The sequence below is a fragment of the Paramormyrops kingsleyae genome, chromosome 3 (genome assembly GCF_048594095.1).
Source record: "Paramormyrops kingsleyae isolate MSU_618 chromosome 3, PKINGS_0.4, whole genome shotgun sequence".
NCBI classification, from domain to species: Eukaryota; Metazoa; Chordata; class Actinopteri; order Osteoglossiformes; family Mormyridae; genus Paramormyrops; species Paramormyrops kingsleyae.
Genome location: NC_132799.1, coordinates 21,676,852 through 21,702,064, shown reverse-complemented (window position 1 = coordinate 21,702,064; position 25,213 = coordinate 21,676,852). Strand labels below are relative to the sequence as shown.

The window sequence follows — 25,213 nt, the reverse complement described above, 5'->3', positions numbered from 1 at the left end:
CTTTAATTTCTTCAGACAATTACGACATTATAGGAATAACTGAAACATGGATGAGTGACAATGATGGTGATGAATACAATATGGATGGTTATACGTTGTTCCGTAGAGACCGGATAGGCAAGAAGGGAGATGGTGTTGCAGTATACGTAAAAGAAAACTTGCAGGCAAGGGAACTCACTGATAAAAATAAAAATTCAGAAGCTGTATGGATAAAACTTGATGCTAAAGATTCAAATGGCCTAATTGTCAGGGTTTGTTATAGAGCACCTAATGTAGCTATAGAGGAAAGCAGAATGTTATATGATGATATCAGGATTATGAGTAATAAAAATGATGTGGTGGTTATGGGTGATTTTAATTTACCTGGGATACAGTGGGACACAGTCTCTGGCTCTTCTGTAAATGAACTTGAGATGGTGGAATTAGTACAGGATTGTTTTTTTACTCAGTTTGTTAATACTCCTACCAGGGGAGAAGCCCTTCTTGATCTTGTTTTCTCTAATAACCAGGATAGGATTGGAAAATTAGAGGTTTTAGACCCATTGTACGGTAGTGATCATAACATGGTTAAATTCGAGGTTAATTTTAGTGTCCGAAGAGCAAAGTCGAAATTAAAAGTATACAATGTTAGGAAGGCTAACTTTAATGGTATGAGACGGAAATTAGAAACTGTAAACTGGACAGAGTTAAATAACAAAACAGTTGAAGAGGCATGGGAATTTTTCAAAAGCACATTGTTGCAAGTGCAAGAGGACTTCATACCTTGTTTCCAGCAAAACTAAATCTAGGAGACGACAACCAAGGTGGTTTACTAAGGAAATTAAGAATAAAGTCAGGAGGAAAAGGGCTCTGTTCCACAATTGGAAAATAACTAATGATTTCAAAATTAAGCAGGAGTATCTAAGTCTACAGGCAGAGTTAAAAAATAACATTAGGCTATCCAAGAGGGATGTAGAAAGAAAAATTGCATTGGAGGCTAAGGATGACAGTAAAGGTTTCTTCCATTATTTTAACTCCAAGAGAGCTCTAAAAGCTGAAATCACTAATTTGCAGGATAGTAATGGTAGATTACCTGGATGCAAATAACATTATAAAGGATAGCCAACATGGATTTAGGAGAGGTAGATCCTGCTTAACGAATCTACTTGAGTTCTTTGAGGAAGCTACTGTACAAGTGAAATTGATCACAAAAAGGCCTATGATGTGATTTACTTAGATTTCCAGAAGGCCTTTGATGTTGTCCCCCACAAACGGCTCTTGCTAAAGCTTAAAGCTGCAGGGATTTTAGGAACTGTGGCAGCTTGGATCGAAAACTGGCTAACTGACAGGAAGCAGCGAGTAGTTATTAGAGGCACAATGTCACAGTGGGCCTCCGTTCATAGTGGGGTACCGCAGGGTTCAATTTTAGGACCACTATTGTTCCTAATTTACATTAATGATATTGACACAAATACATACAGTAAACTGGTTAAATTTGCAGACGACACCAAGGTGAGCGGTGTAGCAGATACTGATCTAGCAGTAGAGAGGCTTCAACAGGATCTGGATTTAATTAGCGAATGGGCTGATACTTGGCAGATGAAATTTAACACAGATAAATGTAAGGTAATCCATGCAGGGAGCAGAAATATAAAGTACAGATATTTTATAGGTTCCACTGAAATAAGGGTAGCTGATTACGAGAAAGATCTCGGTATGTATGTTGATGCTTCCATGTCCCACTCTCGCCTGTGTTCGGAAGCAATAAAAAAGGCCAACAGAATGTTGGGTTATATCTCTAGGTGTGTGGAGTTTAAGTCAAGGGAGGTGATGTTACACTTATATAATTCCTTGGTAAGACCCCACCTAGAATACTGTGTGCAGGTTTGGTCACCATACCTCAAGAAGGACATTGCTGACATAGAAAAGGTGCAACGAAGAGCTACGAGAATGATTCCTGGTCTTAGAGGAATGTCTTATGAGGAGAGGTTAGCGGAATTGAATCTGTTTAGCCTTGAGCAAAGGAGACTAAGGGGGGATATGATTCAGGTCTATAAGATTCAGCCAAATGACTATTTCAATATTAGTCTAAATACTAGAACTCGTGGCCATAAGTGGAAATTAGCGGGAGAACATTTTAAAACAAATTTGAGGAAGCACTTCTTTACACAGCGTGTAGTCAGAGTATGGAATAGTCTTCCTGCTATTGTAGTGGAAGCTAAAACCATGGGTTCCTTTAAATCAGAGCTAGATAAGATTTTAACAACTCTGAGCTATTAGTTAAGTTCTCCCCAAACGAGCTTAATGGGCCGAATGGCCTCCTCTCGTTTGTAAATTTCTTATGTTCTTATGTTCAATGCAACATCATAAAGAGAGAACAATACAAAAACTGGGAAATGGAAACATAAAGAAATAAATGAAAGCCAGATGACAATAGAGGAGAGGAACGAGAAAGTAGGGAGAAAAAAAACCTCTGGGGGACCAAGGTCTAAGCCCCTGAGCATGCTAACATTATAAGAAAAAGAAAAGAGTGGGTTTGCTTCATAATCAAGTCAAGCCAAAGTCCATCAATGATTCTAGGCCAGCCTGTGCAGATTGAAGTCTGTACCCACGATGTTACAGTTTGTTGGTCACATCCACAATGTCACCCTTCCATGTAACTGAAGCAGGACTTTCGCTCAAATGGGGCCCATCTGGACATGTTGGAAGGAAGGCAGAGAGCATGGGTGGTCAAAACATGCAATGACACATTAATGAACACGCATAGTAGATAAAAATGGTATGTACAGCAACACCAGCAGCCATAGGTACAGAGTGTCAATGATGTTCAGCAGCTTCGGGGGTTCCCATAAAGTCTCAGGATGTCCCACAGGGTAACTCGATCAACCGAGTCAAATTCTTCACTAAAATCGACAAAGACTGCAAAGAACCTCTGCTGATATTCGCCCCTTCCGTTCAATGAGAACCCTCATTGCCAGGATGTGGTTGATGGTATGTCTTAGACATAAAAATAGACTGCTCTGGTCACTGTTAGGTGGGCAAGTTGAGGATGACTCAAGCAAGGACCTTATCCAGCACTGAGAGCAGTGTTATCCTTCCTGTTACTGAAATGGACAACAAGTCCCGTTTTCCAGTCAATTGGTATGACGCCCATCTCCAAAATAGAAGCAAAGATTGCTTGCAATGCCGGCTTGGAGAAGTTCACCCTGGAAGCAACAGATTCTTGCACCTTCTCTACCCCCAGCTGGTTTACCACTTGTGCAATCTCAGTGAGATTGGGTTGTTCACAGTTAATCGGAGGATCAGATTTAAGAACTGTGGACCCAGAGATGTCCAACATCCTACCCAAAAGATTTAAACAGCTGCTCAAAGTAGCTGGCTCAGTGAGTCATGACTGCAGTGTCATCCATAAGGACCATTCCATCACTCGCCCAGACTGAAACAGATTTGGATGTGTGTAATGTTTCAGTTCCTCTGTAAGCAGGAGATGGGTTGCTAGACCATAGATGGTGTGTCACTTGCTCACAGATACCTCTAAGAAAGTCTCCATATCTGCCCTTAGGGCCCTCACAGCCACCCTTCTCAGTTCTCAGTACAGACTGGGAACTATCAAGCCGTGCACTGCACTGCAACTTCTCTCGATAATAATCAGCTCGTGGCATTTTTACTTGCACAAAAATGTTCTGAGGGAAGAAGTATCAATGATTGGTTCAGAGAGAAAACCAATCAAATTGCGGAGGAGGTGGGTCTAAGCAACTAGAGGAGGTAGGACCAAGAACGCTGATTGGTCAGTCCCACCTCCTCTGTGTCCTAGGACCCATATGAATATAAGAAAGCACAGCATAAATCGTAACTAATAAAAAAAACAATAGCTGTAATAATAATAAACAGAAAAGAATGTAATCACAAGATTAAATATACAATAATCCACAGCATCATAACAACAACAGCAGCAATAATAACAATAATTCCCAAACAGACCGAATAGACACGTAGAGGATAATGGAACAATTCAAAGTAGTGTCCACTGAGGTGTATCACCTCCTCTGTGTCACTCTGTTGTCCTGGATGATAGGTGCAGCTTCACCCCTCTGCTGCCATGATGGCATTTCAGTTAGCAGAAGGACACTCCTAATCACTCCCATTCCAGGTTGCTCACCCTCCCATCTTCCCCTACCTCATCCCTCCCCAAGGCTGCGCAAGCTCAGGAAGAAAGGAAGAACCCCCAGCCCCCTCTCACACCCACCTGGGCCTCAGGGACTCACTGTGTGCAGATTAATGCCATCAATGTGACAGTATCATCACGGCAGCTGTAATTTGGTGTACTTCCCAAGCTGCCATTTTGGCATCTTTTTGCGGTTTTAAATGTTTTGTTTGCTCCCTTGTGGCAAATCAGTGTCTTCACTCTGTGTGCGCTGACTCATATAGCAGATTCTGTTGCTGTGGAAATAAATGGCGTCTATTACATTGAGCCCTCAGGCAGCACGCTATGAAGGAGAGGCAGAAATGGCCAGAAACAATGCTGATTATGGTGTCTGCATGCATTATGTTGCAGTCCCCTGTTCCCAGTGCCACTAGGACCAGCTTGGGACATGTCCCTAGAGATGGGCACAAATACATCAAAAAGTATCCTGTTACAAGTTACAAATACTTTCTCATGAAATGTAACAAAATAAAATACCAAATACCGGTGTAAGAAAATGTATTTAATTAAAATACAAGTAAAGTACAAAATACAAAAAACATATAAAATAGTAACGGTACTCAATGAATATGTGTACCATTACAGTCCTAGTAATGTGTAATATTTACACAATGTACAGCTTGCCCTAACTTTAAATAGAATAATCATTTTGTGATATATGTGTTATAGTGTTAATTGTGAAATGAAAAATGACTTTTGTAGTATTAGTAACGTAATGAGAGCTCAACATGCTGCACCTGCAGCAGTGGGTTGTAGTCGGGGGGTGTCGCGATTCAGTGTTCCGGAACTGCAGTATAACTGCAGTATAATCATAAATGTTTGTATCTCAGTGTCGGTCTTAGTTTCAGAACTGTTTCAGTCCTAATTTATGCCCAGTGTTTTGCTAAACAGCTTTACTAAACCAAACATTTACAGCGGCGTACAAGTAAGGCAGACAGTACATACAGTACGTAAATATACAGTACGTGATGTTGACTAGGCATAAGTGCAGCTAGGCTGAGCTTCCAGTGAATGTCCAGGTACAAATACAGTGGTACCTCAGAACTCGAAACTAATCCATTCAGAACTCGGGTTCACATCCTAAAAATTTTGAGTTCTGATCGAATTTTCCCCATAAGAAATAATGGAAAACTAATTAATTGGTTCCTGGCCCCAAAAAATTACACCTAAATATGTTTTTTTAGCATTTAAACACAAAATGAACAGGATAAAACAAGAAGAGCATTTTTTTCTTAATGGCTTCCAAAACGATAAAGAATGTACCCCAACACTACTCCTGTCCTACCCCGATTGTCTGCTCCTTCCGTATGCCACGCCCCCTCGTTAACCTTGTGTGGAATCCCCGTGTGATCAGCTGTTTCTGGTTGTTGTCATTAGTCCTCTGTATTTAGTCCGCGTTTCAGTTTGTTTCCCCAGTTTGGTCATTGTAACGTCATTGTGTTGTTCTGCCTGTTCTCAATTAAACCCCGTGTTTCCCGATCGCTTGAGTCCTGTCCCTGCTTCCCCGGTCCTGGCTCGGCAGATCGTGATAACCCCATGCTGTGCCCCAACACTGTGTCAACACTAGACTTCCCCATGCGGTCCATTGTTTATTTTTATTATTACTCTGTATTCGTTAATTTGTTCATTGTAACATTTGTACAACTATTGCGTAACTTTTTGGTGAGCAATGGCTACCAAAACAATATAAAGTACAGTGTATTACCTGATACAGTATTTTCAATAAAAAAAGCACTATCACCAACAAACAATGCTATCACAGCAAATGCATGGCTGAGACTGAAGCGTTACGCTTTGTTTCCACTGAGAGACATGCCCCGTGAAACATTTCCCCGCACGTACAAGTCATCTTAGGTCAGCGTTCGCGGTTCGACTTCTGAGATTCAGATCAAGTTCTAGGTCTTTTTTTTTTTTCAAACTGGTTGGTTCAACTTTTAATAAATTCAACTTCTAATGAGTCCGAAAACTCAGTTCAATTACTCTCAGTTCAAGAACTGAGGTACCACTGTACAAGAAATTTTGGAGCAGGAACTACACAAGAACCTCTAATAAAGCAAGAAACTAATAAGACTTCAAAAATCAAAAGTGAAACATAAATACATTCAGGGATTTTAAAAAAGCATCAGGCTAATAGAGGAATTCCTGGAACAAATGGGTCTTGACGCATTTTCTTGAAGTTAGAGAGGGAATCTGATGACCGGATGTGGTTCAGGTAACCACACAAGAGAACCATCTGGAGTGACTCTTCTTACTTGGTGGAGGGGGATCCAAGCAGTGTTGGTTTGCTGACCAAAGGGGGCAAGATGGGACATAGATCTTGATGGAGGCCTCTGGGTGCCTGTCCATTGATGGACCAGCAAGTCAGGACCAGGGACTTGAACTTGATGTGAGTGTCAATAGGGAGTCAGTGAAGAGAGACAATGGATATCAGATATTGTGGGGCGTGTGGCTTAGTGGGCTAAGCCTGTGTGCCTGTAATCAGACAGTCACTGGTTCAAACTCAGCCTCTGTGAGTCCTTGAACAAGGCCCTTAACCCCCAGCTCCCTGGGCACCACTGCAGGTGGCTGCCCTTTGCAGACAACTTACTCTACAAATAAATAAAAAACAAAAATAGCAAGTTCAGGGAGGGGTAAAGACAATTCGCCACGGGGATTAATAAAGTATCAATTATTATTATGTACAACTAAACACCCTGGCTAACCAGAACATAACTAAACAGCTTGACTAACCAAAACCAAATTAAAAATGTTTGCTACTGTATTATCCGATAAGAACATAAGAAATTTACAAATGAGAGGAAGCAATTCAGCCCATCAAGGTCTTATGGGGAGAACTCGACTAATAGTTCAGAGTTGCTAAAATCTTATCTAGCTCTGATTTAAAGGAACCTAACAGGAAGATTATTCCATACTCTAACTACATGCTGTGTAAAAAAGTGCTTTGTGAAATCCAGTTTAAAATGTTACCCCTATTTATTCCGACATTTGTTATTTTCCATTTGTGGAACAGAGGACTTTTCCAGTTGCCTTTATTCTTAATTTTACAAGTAAACCACCTTGGTTGTAGTTCCCTAGATTTAATTTTGCTCTAAACAGGTGTGAAGTCCCCTTGTGCTTTCAATAATGTGCTTTAAAAAAATTCCCATGCCTCTCCATCCAGTTTACAGTTTCTAGTTTCAGTCTCATACCATTAAAGTTATCCTTCCTAACACTGTATATTTTTGCTTTGGACTTTGCTCTTCAGACACTAAAAGTAACCTCAAATTTAACCATGGTATGATCACTACTGTCAAGTGGTTTTAAAACCTGAAATTTTCCAATCCTATCCTGGTTATTAGAGAAAAGAAGTTTGAGAATGGTTTATGCCCTGGTAGGGGTTTTAACAAACTGAGTAAAAAAGCAATCCTTTACCAATTCCAACATCTCAAGTTCATTTTCAGTAGAGCCAGAGACTATGCCCCATTGTATCCCAGGTAAATTAAAATCACCCGTAACTACCACATTGTTTTTATTATTCATAATTCTGATATCATTGTATAATATTCTGCTTTCCTCTGCAACTACACTGGGTGCTCTATAACAAACACCAAGAATTAGGCCATTTGAGTTTTCAGCATCTACCCTTATAGCTTCTGTACTTTTATTTTTAATCAGTGAGTTCCCTTGGCTGCAAGTTTTATTTTACATACACAGCAACACCACCTTCCTTCTTGCCTATCTGGTCCCTAAGGAACAAGGTATTAGGTGTAACCATCCATATTATATTCCTATAATGTCGTAAGAGTCTGATGAAATAAAAGCCTATAAATCATAAATTTTGTTTCTAATGGTCCTAGCTTTTAAGTACAAACAGCAAAGGGTAGAACTTTTACAGTGCCCACTTTCATTATTATTTAGGGTTTTCTGTCTAATTTTAAGTAACCTCCCTGCACCCCCAAGTCATAGTTTAAACACTCCTCAACTACTGGTTGCATAGATTATCTTCAGGTATACCTTCGCCATAGAGGGTAGCAAGGTGGGGCACACTTATTCCAGAAGATCTCTTCATACATGTTCATATACTGTAAGTCAGCATCTGTAAGCTTGTTGTCCATAAATAGGGTTTTATGACAATGCCTATGTCTTTCATAAGCTCCTCCAGCTTACTCACCTCTCTTACCTTCCTCTCTTATGCTGTGCTGCTGCTCTGGTATTGTTGGCTTAATTACTCTGCATTGACCCGAAATTTGCTTCTTCTCAACCCCAGGGAATCCTCGCAGCAATCCTTTGTAAGTGCTCACGAGACGAAGGATTTATACCTGTCAATAAAAACCTATGGTAAGTGCTTCCTGACCCCTAAATCCAGTCACTTTCCAACAGAGAAAAGAATGGGCTTCCAAAAATCACAAATCACTGCCCCCTGAGACATGCATTTTCATACCACTAATGACAAACACTGATGTGAATAATGGCAGCAGTGCAGGCTTGATTGATTCACCCAGCACATCACTTCTTCTGCGTGCCAGGAAAGAGGGTAATTTGTTTTGGGTTGCAGTGGGTGCACCCCCTGTTCACCATCAGGAAACGCAGTAACTCCACAAAACTGATCTGGCTGAAAGAGAGAGTAATTCAAAAGAAATCCAGCTGGACACAGTAGTGTGTTTTCAGGTTTTCCCGGAGAGGTACAGCTTCCAGGTTTTGTAAACAGCAATCTTTCACCATATAAAGATTTTTGCATGATTTGTTTTCCTGTTCCTAATATAGTTCTTTTAGTTTGTAGTTTCTGGTTTTTAGCTGTTTTAGGTCTTTTAGTTTTAGGGTGTTGTTGTGGGTGAATCATAATTAATGTATCTTTTTGTTTAGCTATGCTTGGTAAAACTGGAAAATCTTATACTGGAGTCCACAGTGTGCTGTATCACTGAACTGACACTGTGGTCCGCAGTGTCCTGGGAGACAAGAAAGTCCCCTGCTTGTCCTCTTACTCACTCGCCTGCTTCTGTCCCCAAGGTCCCTGTCCTTCATTACTTGCACAAGCTGCTTTGCCTTCATCATGATGGGATTAATGTATTTCATCATTGACATCAAGGGCTGGTGGGAGGGGAAGCCCTTCATTTACCCAGGTGAGCCCAGTGTGAGGTGCTGGTGTGTGTGTGCCACCTGCTAGACTGAGTACAGGAAGTTTCCTATCCAAATTCTACGACAAGGTGCTTCTTTTCCTCGATGCACACTCAGCCAGCTGAATACTCACACTGAGCACAGATGAGCCGGTCTTACAGTGACAGCTGGCATGAGCCAGTCGCCATTGTACAGAACAGCTCCTTACTGGGGGTGACCGTAAAAACACCAAAGAAAAGCCCTGTGAGTTATAGTAGCGCCGCTGTGCATGACAGAGCAGGGCAGGCATTTTCTGCAGATGGCAGGAGTAGGCATCTGCTGCTGGGAGGGACCAGCAAAAGGAAGAGGGCGGAGCAGCAAGGCACTTACAGAAGCTGTGGAGAAAATTTAAAGTCATCCACACATGAGTCTTTGTCCCTCTCAGCTCGTAAATAACACATTATCAAGAGTTACTTTTAATCTTATCAGCATCTGTAATTCACCAACAGTGATGTAAATAACAGCAATGCTTTTGCTTATGTCAGACTCTGGAGAGGGGTTCATCTTGCTGTCTTGGGTTTAGGCTGCTGATTGTTGGTGTTTTTACTCCTAAAATATTTACTCATTCTTTGACTTTTACATACAGAACTCAGTACAAATTTTGGTTGGCAATAACTGTGCTTATTTGCATAATCCACTAGTTAGAGCTGCAAAACGTCCAGCTATGATGAAAAGGAATGAAAAGGTGCAGAATGCTGTTACAGTGAAGTGGCAGAGGATCTTTAAGTTTGGTGAGATTCCAAAAAAGCCTGCCAGCAGTCAGTGTTGCTGCACCTTTCCAGAATCAGTCAAACTACAAACGATCTCCCTGTATCACTGCTGACTTGTGAGCTTGTCTTTGGTGGTTTCCAGCAATTCAGAGCAGCCTGCATACAAGCACAGCACATTTCCTGTGATAGCTGTCTTATTCTTGTGACCAAGTCATGCCCTTTGACTGGCCTTTCTGAAGGTAATATCAGCTGGTGATTTGGTGCTTTCTTCTGCAGGAATGAACTCCATTTTCGTGTATGCAGGCCAGAATATCCTGGGGTTCTATTTGCCATTCAAGTGGGAGCCGGCTAAGCTGAGTCATGGAGAGCTCCTTCTGCAGAGTTTGTTGAATATCATTCTGTGGGTTTACATTGCTTACCTGCTGTACAGGAAGAGGGTCTTCATCAAATTATAATGGTTCTTCATCAGCTAAGTTACTCACACTACAAATGGCAAGACCACTAACATGAGCTACATTACCAGTCAAAAGCTTTGGAACACAACAGATTTATACTACTTTTCCAAAGATGTAGACATCGTTTTTATTATTGTTAAGCATTGGAAAGTTAAACACCTATAAATGAAAATATAAGTCAAATAAAACAAGTTTCCTTTATAACATGGAAAGAGAACATGTACATATCTGGCATCCTATTAACTGGTTGTGTTGATGGTATAGTCAAATTCCAGGCTATCCTTTAACTTTAGATGTACTACTGAATCGTTTCATCCCATGAAATAGAGCAGTATTTAATATCCCTTGCAGCAAGAATGCCTTGAATTTTCTCTATGCTTATATCTGCTAGAGGGGGTTACTTTGATGAATAAAAGATATGACATTTTGAAAGTACTCAAATGGTGAACATACTGTAAATGTATTTATTAGCAAAGAATATTGTGCAAAAACTTTTGACTGGTAGTGTATACTGCACTCTACCACTAACCACTAACATGAATTGTACTCTACCTCTATCCATTAATATAACCTGTACTCCACTCTGTCACCAACTGCTAACATGAGCTGTACTCTACTCTACCACTATCCACTAATGTAAGCTGTACTGTACTCTAACACTAATTGCTAATGTGACTTATATTGTACTCTATTCTTAACTGGTAATGTGACCTGTATTCTACCATTAACCACTAACATGACCAGTGCTCCACCCTACCACTAACTGCTAATGTGACCTGTATTGTACTCTACAAATACCCACTTACATGAGCTATACTGTACTCTACCAATACCCACTTACATGAGCAATATCAGTTGCCAATGCCAGCACCACTAACATGCTGGACTGAGCTTGTACCAATGTACCACAACAACACTATTTCCAAAAGCTGAGGCTACCAAAGCATTACAGTGATAGGCAGAAGTGTGCAGTAAAATCAGAGCATCATCACCATGGAAACAGAATGTGGTGTATACCTTCTTGATGACTGTCTTCACTGTGTTCTATGGGATACTCTAATTCTGTGGAATTTTTTTGTACTCTTTTTGCAGCTCTCTGCAAATCATGGCTGTAGGATGCAACTGAGTAAATGTTAGGAAAATAAATCCTACTAGGACAGCTCAACTTTATTTGGGGTTAATCAGAGTCACTTTAATTGATGGCAGGTGTGTACCCAAAACGACTGAATGCTGTAATTAAATCAAAGGTAATTCAACAAAGTATTCGTTTTTAAGGTGTGCACACTTATGCAACCAGCTAATTGCATGTTTTTCCCTAAGAGATTTGTATGTTTTTCAGTTTCCGTTCAGTTTTCAGTAAAGGTCATGGGTCACATTAAAGGTGGGAAAAATTTCGAAATGATTTATCATGGTCTCAGTTTTTTAAAATCACAAACCTGGCATTTTAAGAGGGATGTGTACACTTTTTATATCCACTGTACATGCAATATACACCTTACATGTGGTGTACACTTTACACTCGGAATATACCTTACATGCAGTATACACCTTGCACGGTGTATACACCTTACACGTGATATACACCTTAGATGCGGTATACACCTTAGATGCGGAATACATTGTACACATTGTATCCTCATTCATTCCATTCGGATCCCTCAAAGCCTCTGCCATCTTGCAGAGAGGGTGGCACAATTTAAACAGGAGCTCTGATTTACTGCCTTGAAAACACACAGAATGTTTTATTTGGTGTCAGTTGTGTAAGAATTGAATTTAGTGTTTAAATCAATTATTCTGAAGTGGTACTTAACAAATTAGAACAAGCGATTGCCCCATGCAGAAGCTTTAACTGTGAAGCCGTCATTGGGTCTTCTCTCTGTCTGGGACGTTCAGCAAATTGGTACCACTTCAGGGGTCAAACATCTGTGTGGGAGAGACTTCCAACATTTCCTTTGTGAATCATGGTCATACAGATGAGAACAAACTGAAATGACCTGATTGTGAAATATTCCAGTGTCCTTCTCAAAAAAAAATAAAAAATGACACAGAAACGTCTTTTATATAAATATATACACGTGTTTGTGTCTATGCAAATGTTTTTTTTCTGTTGGTCTCCATCTCCACCTATTTCCTAATTTTCATTTTGCAGTAATAGTTGTAATAGAGATATTTCTCCTTATATAGTTAATTAAATAATAATAAACTTTGATTACAAATGACTAAAAAATGCAGAAATGTTTGACTGTATTCTGTGCTTATTAATGTTGTTTAAAATTATAGTAAAAATGATTTACACACCTGTTTTGTTACTTTTTCTCCACTCAACAGCTCCCCATTTTCACACATACATTTTCCAAGTCAGTGAATCTTTTGAAAAGTAGCCTGTATATTACAGATGACAGTGGATCTAGGTTTTGACTTCTTTGGGTCATGAGATGGGTATGTCAGCATGGCCAGACTGACATCATCGGCAGCTGGCTGGTAGAAAATAATAATGGAAACACAGAGAAAGAAAGCAGGTATGTAAGTGATTGTGTCAGCTGTTATCTAGAGACCAGGCTGTTTAGAGTCTGTTCTTGAGTAGAGAGACTCCTAGGCAGGATTTGGTTTTATTTACACTAAATTGTAAAAAGGTAGAAACATCACTCACAGTAAAGAAGGATTAATGTGGGTTGCTTATTTTCCCTCATGTACAGTGAATATTTATATTGTACACAAGAGAAGATGCTCCATTAACTGGAGAGTTATCCTCATCTCTGCGTGACTGAAGGAATAGCCACATACATAATGCATGTTTAGTATTTTCTGTTTTTTAACCTTCCAGCATGTGTAACGATAACAAAAATCTAATTAATAATGAATTAATAATTGATTTATTACCAGCTGATAATGAACATCTATGAATTATTTACAAGTTATATTTATTATCTCAGGCCCCTTCATGTTTCCATGGAGAGCTCTTGAGTGCTTCAGAGCACATTCATCCTAAAAGGTTTTCTTCTGAACAGGTGTGACAAGGTAGCTCAGATGAGGTGCCATTGTGTGCAGAATTGAAAGGAGATGGAGGGCTGCAAAGATATAGAAAAAGTTTATGCGTTTCCACGGTGGCTCTGGGAGCAGTTTTCACCTTTAGAATGAAAACATCGGCTGTGTAGCTGATTTAACCAAATGGCAGTTTGGAAGCAGCTGGGGAGCTGTAGGAAGAAGCAGCACAATCACACGTGCAGCTGTGTGTTAGCCTGACCCGCTAATCCTATCACCAACACGGAAAAATGAGGGGCATTTTGTGAAGTGTCTGTCACATGACAAAGCTATAAGCATCACAGGTCTGTCCCTGTTTGCCAGGGGACACCTCAGGACTGCCAGCTAAGTACCATACTGCTGGATGCTTAATCCCATTTGCCCAAATTAATAAAATCTCTATTGTGATGATTAAATGTAGACTTTTTTAATGAAGACCTGTATAGTCTACCTCTATATAAGTTTTTATGTACAGAGAGCCAGAGGGTTTAATATTGCATATTGTCAGAGAAGTGGTGTGTTCCCGAACTTCAGCCCATCCTCTCTCTCTCTCTCTCTCTCTCTCTCTCTATATATATATATATATATATATATATATATATATAATGGTTATTTCTAACAAATGTGTGTTTTAAGTTCTCTCTCGGTGTTTTGTATGGGTATGCTCACAGAGGTAATGATTTATTTGTAAAAGTTGATTGATTGAAGCTGAAATAAATGTAATGAGAAACCTTTCGTTTCCGACCTGTTTCATTTGATTTCCTCTAAATCGCTGTTTATGTGGCCCCGTTGCGCATCTGTTTCAGTCATACTGTTAACCTTGAATAGGGGCTCCGATGGCCGCGTCCTGTTTACGGTCCCTTCAGATAAATGCCAGACCGGCCATAAGACCGCATTGTCCTCCTTTTACTTATAAAGTAACTTTACATGTTACCTGACATCTTTCCTCCACGAAAATTAAGTTGAAAGGATATAATATTCCTACCGTTGTGCATTACGGTATGATAAAAATGTCTGTTTTAACACAATTTGATCCTCTATCCGACAAAACTAATTTAACTGTATCACAGTTGTAAAAGCTAAAAAGGGGTATCGATCACGCGTAGCTTTATAAATAGCGATAAAAACTAAGAATTAAAAATACATGCATTGCTTTTAGGTGACGTGTAGCAAGCAGGGTTAACTTTCTCTTCCCTGATTAATTAAGAGGACGCAGCATGCAAGACTCGCTGTTTTTGCTTATTGTTAGCCCAGGATGTTGGTAATAAACGATAGATAATCGGAATGAGCTTGACAATAGCGGACTAAAGGCGAGGTGCTTTGGTAGCGCTCCAGATCCCCTCTCCTCCACACACAGCTCCACAAGCGGAGCTCCACCAACTGGAGCCTAGGACATACGGCAGCGCACGAGCTCCGGCTGAACCTCCCCCTGCGTCGCAGTCACAGCCCGCCTGGCTGCCGTTGGGACGTCCAGACTGAGGAGCGCCTCAGTGCATAGCGATCAGCGCACATCCCTCGAAGTCCGCCCGCACGCGGATCCACTCCTTCCTGCGCCTTTTGTCGGAGTGGGAGCGTACGAGCATGGGCTCGACGTTTGGGTTCCAGCTGATGAAACGCCTCTGTCTGCTCCTTTTCCTGTTATATGAAGGTAAGCCTGTGTGCTCCTCTGTGACCGCACGCTGCGTTTCCTTTGGATGGCTAATTAGAACGTGCACCTTTAGCGAATCTTTTCTTTGATATTAGAGAAATTACTTTTCGCCAAAGCACCGAGCCTCAATTATGGGATTCCACACGTTTGTCACTGAAGTGGAGACACATGAAATCGTGCGACTCTTGGAACTTTATCAAGTTCAAATGTGATTTATATTGCAAATGTTATAAAGCAAAATAATTTAACTTCCCCCACGCCCAGTAAAGGTGAATTATAGCATTTTTTTCGGTGCGTCTTTTGTGTATCTGTCCCGCATGCATCAGAGCCGCCCGGTGAAGGTGCTGAAGTTTCTCTTCGATTAATTTGGGAAGAACAATAGGACTCAATTAAATTTAAATTAAATGATAAAAAAATAAGTTGAAGAGTTCTTTAGAAGGAATGTCTACTGAAACTTTTCGTAAAATTCGTGCTATACGGATATATATGTATTTCTGCACATATCATGAATTGCTGGATTTGAACATTGATGTGTAAACAGGTTGTGTACCCGATTCCTGATTAACCGATACTGATATATTGACAGATTTCGATCTCACTGTCACACGTTGTCCCCGGTGGCAATAGGAAATTTCATTAACTCTCGCTTGACATTTAAAAAACATATCAGCCCGTAAAGTGCAAGTTTTTTACAGTGGACAACAAAAATAATTGATCTCATATGCTGACACTAGTGGCCTATTTGTAAATAAATTTAAGGAAATTAAAGCTTTCTCAAACGCAGAGGTCATCTTTTTTCACATAACTGCAGGGCGTGGTTATAAAAACAAGATGGGAGTGATTCTAATGATGATAATGGCGTGAAGTCTCCCCGTTGGGTCATGAAGTCCCAGCTGAGTGGGAGTCCACAATGCCAATTCTCCAGCATTGAGCCCAGGGTTGCCTGCTTATCCTTGAGTAAGGTATCACCTACATTGCTGGAGAAATACACACCGCTGTATGGTAATATAATTATGATCTGGCAGTGAAAACCAGTCCAGCTGCAGCAGTGCCCATATTTACAGGCTTACTCATTGCTCGGAAGTCCGCGACCTGCAGCAGCTGTAATGAGAATAGTGATTCAACATGCATTAAAATCATGACACACTGTGCCCTTTAAATGAGCCTATATGTACGCACAGCTACGGGAAAAGGTGCACAATACTGATTCTCTAATTGCACCGTTCGACCATAAATGGGTTTTTTGACGTTACAATGTTTTAGCGTAGTGATAATGGTTACATGAAGACGGAAGGTAATTTATTCATTATAAGAAACTAATTGTGCTAAAATATGATGGGGATTAATTCATGATTTTTAAAGCTCTTGCTTGAAGTCTTTAAGGGCCACTTATGTTAATCGTCTCTTATTGTAACAGTGAATTACGCTTGAGTATAAGGGACACATAATATAAACTGTGATATTTTGGGTGCAATCTTTTTCTTTCTGTATGGGGCTATGATGCAGGGATCTTCACCCTGTCCGTACACAGACAAAAATGTTTTGATTGAGGGAATAATATATAGTCTTCGTTTTTAAATACCATTGCCGTGGTTAAAAAAAAGTATTTTGGAGTCATTGTCAGTGTGTTTAGCTGCTGCTGTATCCTGACAATGGTAATTTAAAAGGTGCATCTAAAAAAGTGCAGGAAGCAGAAGGACTCAGCTTTTCTTATTTCTTTTGTGATGAAGTGTTGAAAGGCGTGCGGAAAGGTGGTGTGCCAATCCCCTGAGCCTTTCTTTCAGCACGGATAGACATGGCGCTTTAATGCATCACGCCTGCGGACAGGTGCTGGCCAGGTGCAGCCAAGGCTAAGCAAACACCAGTGTTTGTCTTTGCAGGGTAAATCGCCGTCGGTTAAACGGGTGGACACTCACCCCTATTACCACTGCTTACATTGCTCGGGTCTCTATCCGGATAGCAAGGGACACGTCTTAAAGAACCCGTAGCTGTTGTGTATAAAAACGTCATCGCTGAAAAGTTTGCTCTAGTTAAAATTGGTTTGATCACACTGAGGCAGCAGGGTTCGGTCTTTAAAATAACATTCGGGACAAGAACAATCCCGTGTTCTAACGATTTGTTTTACCTTGTCGACTTGTCCTACTATAGCGTGTTTCGACAGATAGGCCTATATCTATCTATCGATTGCTGTTACCCTATCGAAAAATGTTACCGTCATTTTTATGAGCTGAAACTGAAAGCGATACTCCTAAAAATAATAAAGTAACTAGAGTAAAAAACTAACTAATGTTTAAGTAGCGCATCTCGATAGTCTGGCATAGTTTACCAGATTGTATTACCAGTGTTAAAACCACAGGTATCACATCTCGATAGACTGAAATAATTTATCAGAGCATCCTACCTTTATAAAATACATAGGTAGCACATTTCGATGGACGGAAACGCCTCATCAGAACGTACTCATCTAAAATAGATGAGTAGTACATCTCGATAGAGTGAAATACTTTAGCAGAGCATCGCAACTTTAAAAATATATGGGTAGCACAGCCCGATAGACTGAAACATTTATTCAGAATGTCCCACCTGGATAGGATTTCACGGTAGACTAAAATACTTTACAAAGATGTGCTGCCATAAATATATGAGAAATACTGACACATTATATACAGAACTCATGTCAGTTAATTTGATATACAACATGCAAAACATGGATAGTAAACCAGAACCCCAGCGCAGAACCCAATTATAGGACGTTTCAATAGGTAGGATGTGCCATAGGTTCCTGTATGTTTTTTTTTTTGGACAATTAAAATTATATTTAGAGGAGAGTAATGACCATCTAAGACAGGGGTGGCCAATCTTATCTGCAAAGGGCCAGTGTGTATGCAGGTTTTTGGGATAACCTGTAGGTCAGCTGTTCAAACCCAGGTGTGAGGACACTTCAGCCCACAATCAGTCCTCTCTCATTAGTAGCCTAATTAGGGAATTACAGCGAAAACATGGATAAGATTGGCCACACCTGATCTAAGATATTTATACATGAGTACAAATCCACTAATTTCCATTCAAAAAGTTAGCATTAAAAATGATCAATGAAGCTTCCTGACTTCCTGGCTTTGAGCCTTTTCCTGGATATACTTGAAAAGCGAAGGGACGGGGATGTACATAGCTTCAGGGTTGACCTTTCCATGCCCAAAGCTCCCCTGTTATTACTGGTCAAACCTATAAGAAAAGATTAATCATATCATACATTGTACATTTCACATAATAATTTGTATTGTACCATACAGTCTGACAAACGCACAGAATGTAAGTGTCTATGATATATGATATGATGTCATATGATACGATACTTTAGTGTCAGACATGATGAGTCTGAAATTTTTCTTGCATTACTGCAGCTCTATTTGTGATACCACAAAAAAGACTTAAAGTCACAAATACATACATTTAGCATATCATTGCAATAACAAATTCAATATACATTTAGTCTTGAATTAAGTTCAATATTTATTTTTAGGATTGATTGATTCACAAATGAGTGCTTCAGTCTAATCTTATTAAATCGTGGAACTCTGAATTTCTGGTTTGATTGTAACAATGTGTATTCACTAATCTAGTCAATGCTAGTGACAATCGGTGTTTTTTTAATAACTTTTATTGGGAACTTAGAAAATACAAAAGGCAACAATCAACACTTGTCTGCATGGAGGTGGTTGTTCTGGGGGTTGTGAAAAGATTTCCGGCGGGATGGGACTATGGCTGTTTGTTTGGCCCAACAGAGCCACTTGTCAAGTTTCCTAAGACCTTTTTCTCTGAACAGCAAAATTTATGTAATTGAATTAGAGCACCATTACCCGGCTATGCCTGTACTCCATTAACAAACATGACTCTCTCTCTCTCTCTCTCTCTCTCTCTCTCACACACACACACACACACACACACAGCCCTTTGAAATACTTCCCAAACCCTAATATGTAATGAGGATGGAATGGGTTATCCTGTTAATGCCACACATACACTCACCTAAAGGATTATTAGGAACACCTGTTCAATTTCTCATTAATGCAATTATCTAATCAACCAATCACATGGCAGTTGCTTCAATGCATTTAGGGGTGTGGTCCTGGTCAAGACAATCTCCTGAACTCCAAACTGAATGTCAGAATGGGAAAGAAAGGTGATTTAAGCAATTTTGAGCGTGGCATGGTTGTTGGTGCCAGACGGGCCGGTCTGAGTATTTCACAATCTGTTCAGTTACTGGGATTTTCACGCACAACCATTTCTAGGGTTTACAAAGAATGGTGTGCAAAGGGAAAAACATCCAGTATGCGGCAGTCCTGTTGGCGAAAATGCCTTGTTGATGCTAGAGGTCAGAGGAGAATGGGCCGACTGATTCAAGCTGATAGAAGAGCAACTTTGACTGAAATAACCACTCGTAACAACCGAGGTATGCAGCAAAGCATTTGTGAAGCCACAACACGCACAACCTTGAGGCGGATGGGCTACAACAGCAGAAGACCCCACCGGGTACCACTCATCTCCACTACAAATAGGAAAAAGAGGCTACAATTTGCACAAGCTCACCAAAATTGGACAGTTGAAGACTGGAAAAATGTTGCCTGGTCTGATGAGTCTCAATTTCTGTTGAGACATTCAAATGGTATTTGGCGTAAACAGAATGAGAACATGGATCCATCATGCCTTGTTACCACTGTGCAGGTTGGTGGTGGTGGTGTAATGGTGTGGGGGATGTTTTCTTGGCACACTTTAGGCCCCTTAGTGCCAATTGGGCATCGTTTAAATGCCACGGCCTACCTGAGCATTGTTTCTGACCATGTCCATCCCTTTATGACTAACATGTACCCATCCTCTGATGGCTACTTCCAGCAGGATAATGCACCATGTCACAAAGCTCGAATCATTTCAAATTGGTTTCTTGAACATGACAATGAGTTCACTGTACTAAAATGGCCCCCACAGTCACCAGATCTCAACCCAATAGAGCATCTTTGGGATGTGGTAGAACGGGAGCTTCGTGCCCTGGATGTGCATCCCACAAATCTCCATCAACTGCAAGATGCTATCCTATCAATATGGGCCAACATTTCTAAAGAATGCTTTCAGCACCTTGTTTAATCAATGCCGCGTAGAATTAAGGCAGTTCTGAAGGCGAAAGGCGGTCAAATACCGTAGTATGGTATTAGTATGGTGTTCCTAATAATCCTTTAGGTGAGTGTATATCAGCTGGAAATGGAACTTGACCACCTTTAAAGTGATCCAAGTGAACATGCCATGACCCTGCACAGAATGATACTCTTTCCTCAATCATCATGTGTTTGCAGAAAGCTTTTCGTTGGTGTCCTGATTGAAATTGAAATTACAGGTTCAAGCTTGGTTATCAAGGAGAGTCTGTTCATACAAATCTTTGTGAATGCAGACTATAAGGTACACGTAGAGAGTGTGGTCAGTGAAGCTGAATGTGAAGTAACTTGGACAAGTTATTTCTGTTTCCTACAAAGCCTATCTCATTGAATACTAATGCTGATTTGGGATATAATGCCATGTTCTGTGTGTATATGTTATAGATCAGTAAGAATCTCAGTCTGTGTGCATTACTGATGCTATAGCCTTTCTGTGTGTGTGTGTGTGTGTGTGTATGGATTAGGGTTATGTTACATTGTGGGGACCAAATGTCTCCCACAATGTGATAAAAACCTGTTATTTTGACATTGTGGGGATCATTTTCAGGTCCCCACAAAGATCAACGTATTCAAAAAAGTAAAAATGTCAAAAGTTTCCTATTTTGTTTGGTTACTTATGGTTAGGGTTACACAGGTCATTGTGTTGGGATTGGAGTTTTCCCCATAGAAATGAATGAGCAGTCCCCAAAAAGATATGATTACATGACTCTGTGTGTGTGTGTGTGTGTGTGTGTGTGTGTGTGTGTGTAACTGACCAGCACACATGTCAGTGTGGCCCCTGCTTGGCTGCTGTGTCTCCGGTCACATAGCACCAGTGTTGTATGTTGGCTTTAGTGCTGCGAACTTGCAGATTGGTCTTGCAGTTTGCATTCAAATCTCATAATCATTTCTCTCTGCTCCATTAACAGCGATGTCCTGGAAGCACAAGTGTCTGATAACACGAGTGAGATGCAAGGAAAATGTTTATTTACTATGTCCTATAAAAGAAAAGTATTTTGCATTAATATGTTGTGTATATGGAAAAAAAGGTGGAATTAAAAGTTGGATCCAAACAAAATACAGTGAATAATCCAGTTTGTCATACATTTACATGGCACAATGACCTATTTCTATCAGCTCAGAATAATAATCATAATAATAATAATAATAATCATCATCATCATAATTTTTCCCATAGAAAATTATTATTATTTTCTATGGGAAAAAATATTATTATTATTATTGTTGTTGTTGTTGTTGTTGTATGTGATATTTTGGTGATGTTGCTGTGTTTTCTCCACCAGATCTTACTACTAGTGTTGTGTAGGAGAGAGACAGGGGCGTTTTAATGCACAGGTTTACCCAGGCTGAAGTCCAGGGACTGCCACTAAAAAGGTGCCTCAGCTAACTGTGTTTAATTAATAACATTTAAAACCTAGTGTTGCCACCCATCCTGTATCTTACTGGATTGTCCCATATTGATAAATGAAATGTGATTTGTCGTCTGCCTCAGACCATGTTAATCTTTGTTCATGTCTGGCTTGCAAAAATACAGCCGTGGAAAAAATTGAGAGACCACAGATTATTTTGTTTCACTCATTTCTCAGTTTATGGGTGGACATCTGTGAATAATATATTTTTTCTTTGCAAACTGCAGCCTGGTTCTTCTCTGTTTCTCAATAATGAAGGGCTTCTTCCTTGCTTTATGGGACCTCAGTCCTGCTTCTAGAAGCCTGATAACAATTGTCCTAGCAGTGCACCTCACACCTGCACCTTAATGTTTCTCATTCCTTTTGAGGGTGACTTGATGTCATTCATGAGAAACTGTCAGATAAGTTAATGGTCATCTCTGGCATTAGAAAGTTGTTTCGGGCCTTTATCTGGTTGGTTTCTGGTCATTCCCGATGTCTCCTGTTTCATCTTATTCTTGTATACTGCTGTCTTAGAAATTCTGAACCTGGAAGCAATCTGCTGCTTAGTGTAGCCTTCTGCCAGCAGAACCACGATTAAACCCGGATTTAAAAATGCAGATTTGTTTAAAAATGTAGGGTGGTCTCCTGATTTCTCCATAGCTGTATATTTTAATTAATCTTTAGTTAACTTGTTAATAGTGTTAGAAAGGAGTGATAATATTTGTGACCGTCCTTATATTTTGGTGGCTGTGAGACCATAATCAGTTAAACAGCACAGAGATGCATATATGTCACGTTCGCCAACATGCTGGAGCAGCAGATCACACTGGCCTGTCTGTTACCTCATGACCCTGACCTCTGACCTAGACCTTTAGCCTGACCAATGTCATCCTCAGCCAACAGCTCTTATTTAGAAGACACGTATCAGCCATTAATGCTTTGGGGGGTTTTTTCTAGTGTGCCCACTTATTTATCAGAAACCAACAGGACCACTGCAATAAATCTGCCGCAGTAACTGGCACTCTGTTTTTAGTTTTGTATTTAATTTAGCCGTTTGATGCATTTCATTTTGAGGTCTCCCGTCTTCTTGCTTACGGATGCCCTATAAATCTTTTCGTATTCCCTTTTTGCTGCGACGGAATATCCTTTAACATAATTGAAAATGCAGTCCCTTATTTCCTAAAGTGTTTCCACTAGAAATGACTCAATCTCACTGGTCTCCTCACACTGTGCACATTTATCGTCACTCACAGGTTGCTTTTTAACCTGCATTAATGGTGAATGGTGAACTGGCTTCTTTCTCCTGTGTGCTGTCAGGCCGAGGCCCTCAACACATGACATGTGTCGGCTGAAATAAGGAGCAACACTGCGGCCATTTGCTTGCCTAATTAAATGCCGATGGCAATATAGATTCTAAACTGTCTGTTCTCTTAACACTCCCACGTGAGACCAGAATATAAATCACACCTTGTCCACAAGTGCAGCTCCCACAGCACCACACATAGCGTCCACAAAGTTTGACTCCCCATTTATATTTCATGTCCTGTGTGCTCCACTAAATATTTATACATTAATATTTTAACAATATATGTTTGATATTATGCTGGTGGTCCTTCATGAAGGTATTCTCTTAAATAATTGGGTCCTGTAAAGAGAGATTTTACCTCCCTCACAAAACACCTTAGTCCCTTTTATTTCCTTTTTAATTATTGCTCCTCCTGAGCCTGAAGAGGGAGGTTTTAATTACACAGCTGCAGTCATCTGTTTTCCCAGATGTTACTTGTCCTTAAACATGTCTGTCTGTCAGCTGCCTGAAAGGCTTCCTGAAATTCTAATGAATTTGCTACTTCTTCACCATTCGAGGCATCTCAGGTTCCACTCTACATGAGCCAGTGTTTGTGGTTTCCTTCGGATCTGTTCTAGGTACTGTAGGCTGGGTGTCTGCAGTTTCATTCAGACCTGTTCTTGGCTCAGCTGGTTGTTTATGGTTTCATTTGGACCCATTTTAGGTGGGCCGGGTGTTTGCAATTTCATTCAGACCCATTCTAGGTGGACTGGGTGTAGGATTGCAGTGGTATACTGATTTCATAGACCTTGGGAACCCTGCTTTTCATGGGGACCCCGCCCCCACCTCAGCTACTCGGACAACATTTCTGTTACGTTGATCCCAGCATATAGATCGCTTATCAGATGTGCCAAGTCCGTTCTGAAGCAAATGAAAACCTGGCTCCCAAGAGCCATCTCTGTGTTTCAGGACTGTTTAAAGCACACTGACAGGGACATGTTTAGGTAAGCTGCAACCTTCAGTGGCTCTACCAACCTGGAGGAGTACACAGCATCAGTGACTGGCTACATCAGAAAGTGCATTGAGGATGTTAGTGTCTCCAAGACCATTGTCACATGCCCCAACCAGAAACCATGGATGACTGCAGAGGTGCAGATGCTGCTGAGAACCTGAGACACCCAGGTCCGATAATAAGGCTGCCCTGAGAATGGCAAGGGCCAACCAGTCCCCGGCCATCAGAGTGGCAAAATCTGCACATGCTCAGAGAATCCACAGTCACTTCCAATACACTGGGGACTTATGACGCATCTGGCAGGGCATCCAAGCCATCACCAACTACAGGATATCTCTACCTGCCTGTGATAATGAGGCCTCCCTTCTAAAAGCGCTGAATCACTTCTGTGCGTGGTTTGAAGCACAGAATGACATGGCAGCAATGAAGACCACCCTTCCCCCCAATGACAAGGTGTTCTGCCAGGCCACGGCTGATGCGAGGAGAACTCTGCTCGGAGTCAACCCACGGAACATTCCTGGTCTAGTGCTCAGGGAATGTGCAGACCAGCTGGCAGATGCCCCCACAGATATCTTCAATATGTCTCTGAGCACTATTGTCATTCCAACGTGCTTCAAAACCACCACCATCATCCCCATGCCAAAGTAGTCTCCAGTGTCTTGCTTCACCGATTACCGTCCCATCGCACTCACAGATGAATTGCTTCGAGTGGCTCGTCAGCTGCCACCTTTACTGGAACCCCTGTAGTTTGCATATTGTCACAACCAATCAGCAGATGATGTTATCACCAGCACCCTCCACCTGGCCCTCACCCACCTGGAAAAAAAGGACACTTATGTGAAAATGCTGTTCATAGATTTCAGTTCAGCATTCAACACAATCATACCTCAGCATCTGACAGGAAAGCTGAGACTACTGGGCCTGAACACTTCCCTCTGCAACTGTATCCTGGACTTCCTGACTGAGAGACCTCAATCAGTCAGGATCAGCAGGAACATCTCCAGTACCACCACGCTGACCACAGGGCTCCCCCAGTGTTCAGCCCTCTGCTGATCATACTGATGACCCATGACTGTGTAGCAATGTACAGCTTAAACCATGTCATCAAGTTTGCTGATGATACAACTGTGGTAGTTCTAATCAGTGGGAATGACGAGGCAGTGTACAGAAA

The 25,213-nt window shown here is 40.8% G+C and overlaps 2 protein-coding genes across 6 annotated transcripts in view; both read left to right on the top strand.

The window, feature by feature from the left end:
- LOC111848991 (heparan-alpha-glucosaminide N-acetyltransferase) overlaps positions 1-12,778 on the top strand; it is a 62,954-nt gene extending 50,176 nt beyond the window's left edge. For all 3 annotated transcript variants that reach the window (XM_023821425.2, XM_023821423.2, XM_023821424.2), the window contains 3 exons: positions 8,430-8,500; positions 9,170-9,282; positions 10,303-12,778. In XM_023821425.2, coding sequence (XP_023677193.1) covers positions 8,430-8,500; positions 9,170-9,282; positions 10,303-10,481 — 363 coding nt within the window. In that variant the 3' untranslated portion in view covers positions 10,482-12,778. The remainder of the gene's footprint in view (positions 1-8,429; positions 8,501-9,169; positions 9,283-10,302) is intronic.
- A 1,920-nt stretch (positions 12,779-14,698) lies between these two features.
- The window catches only part of ret (ret proto-oncogene receptor tyrosine kinase), a 38,913-nt gene continuing 28,398 nt past the window's right edge, over positions 14,699-25,213 (top strand). For 2 of the 3 annotated variants that reach the window (XR_011989533.1, XM_023821421.2), the window contains exon 1: positions 14,699-15,150. Coding sequence is in view for 2 of the 3 variants with exons in the window: in XM_023821421.2 (XP_023677189.1) it covers positions 15,084-15,150 (67 nt within the window). In the remaining variant the exon portion in view is untranslated. The remainder of the gene's footprint in view (positions 15,151-25,213) is intronic. The other variant, XM_023821419.2, reaches the window with a different exon arrangement.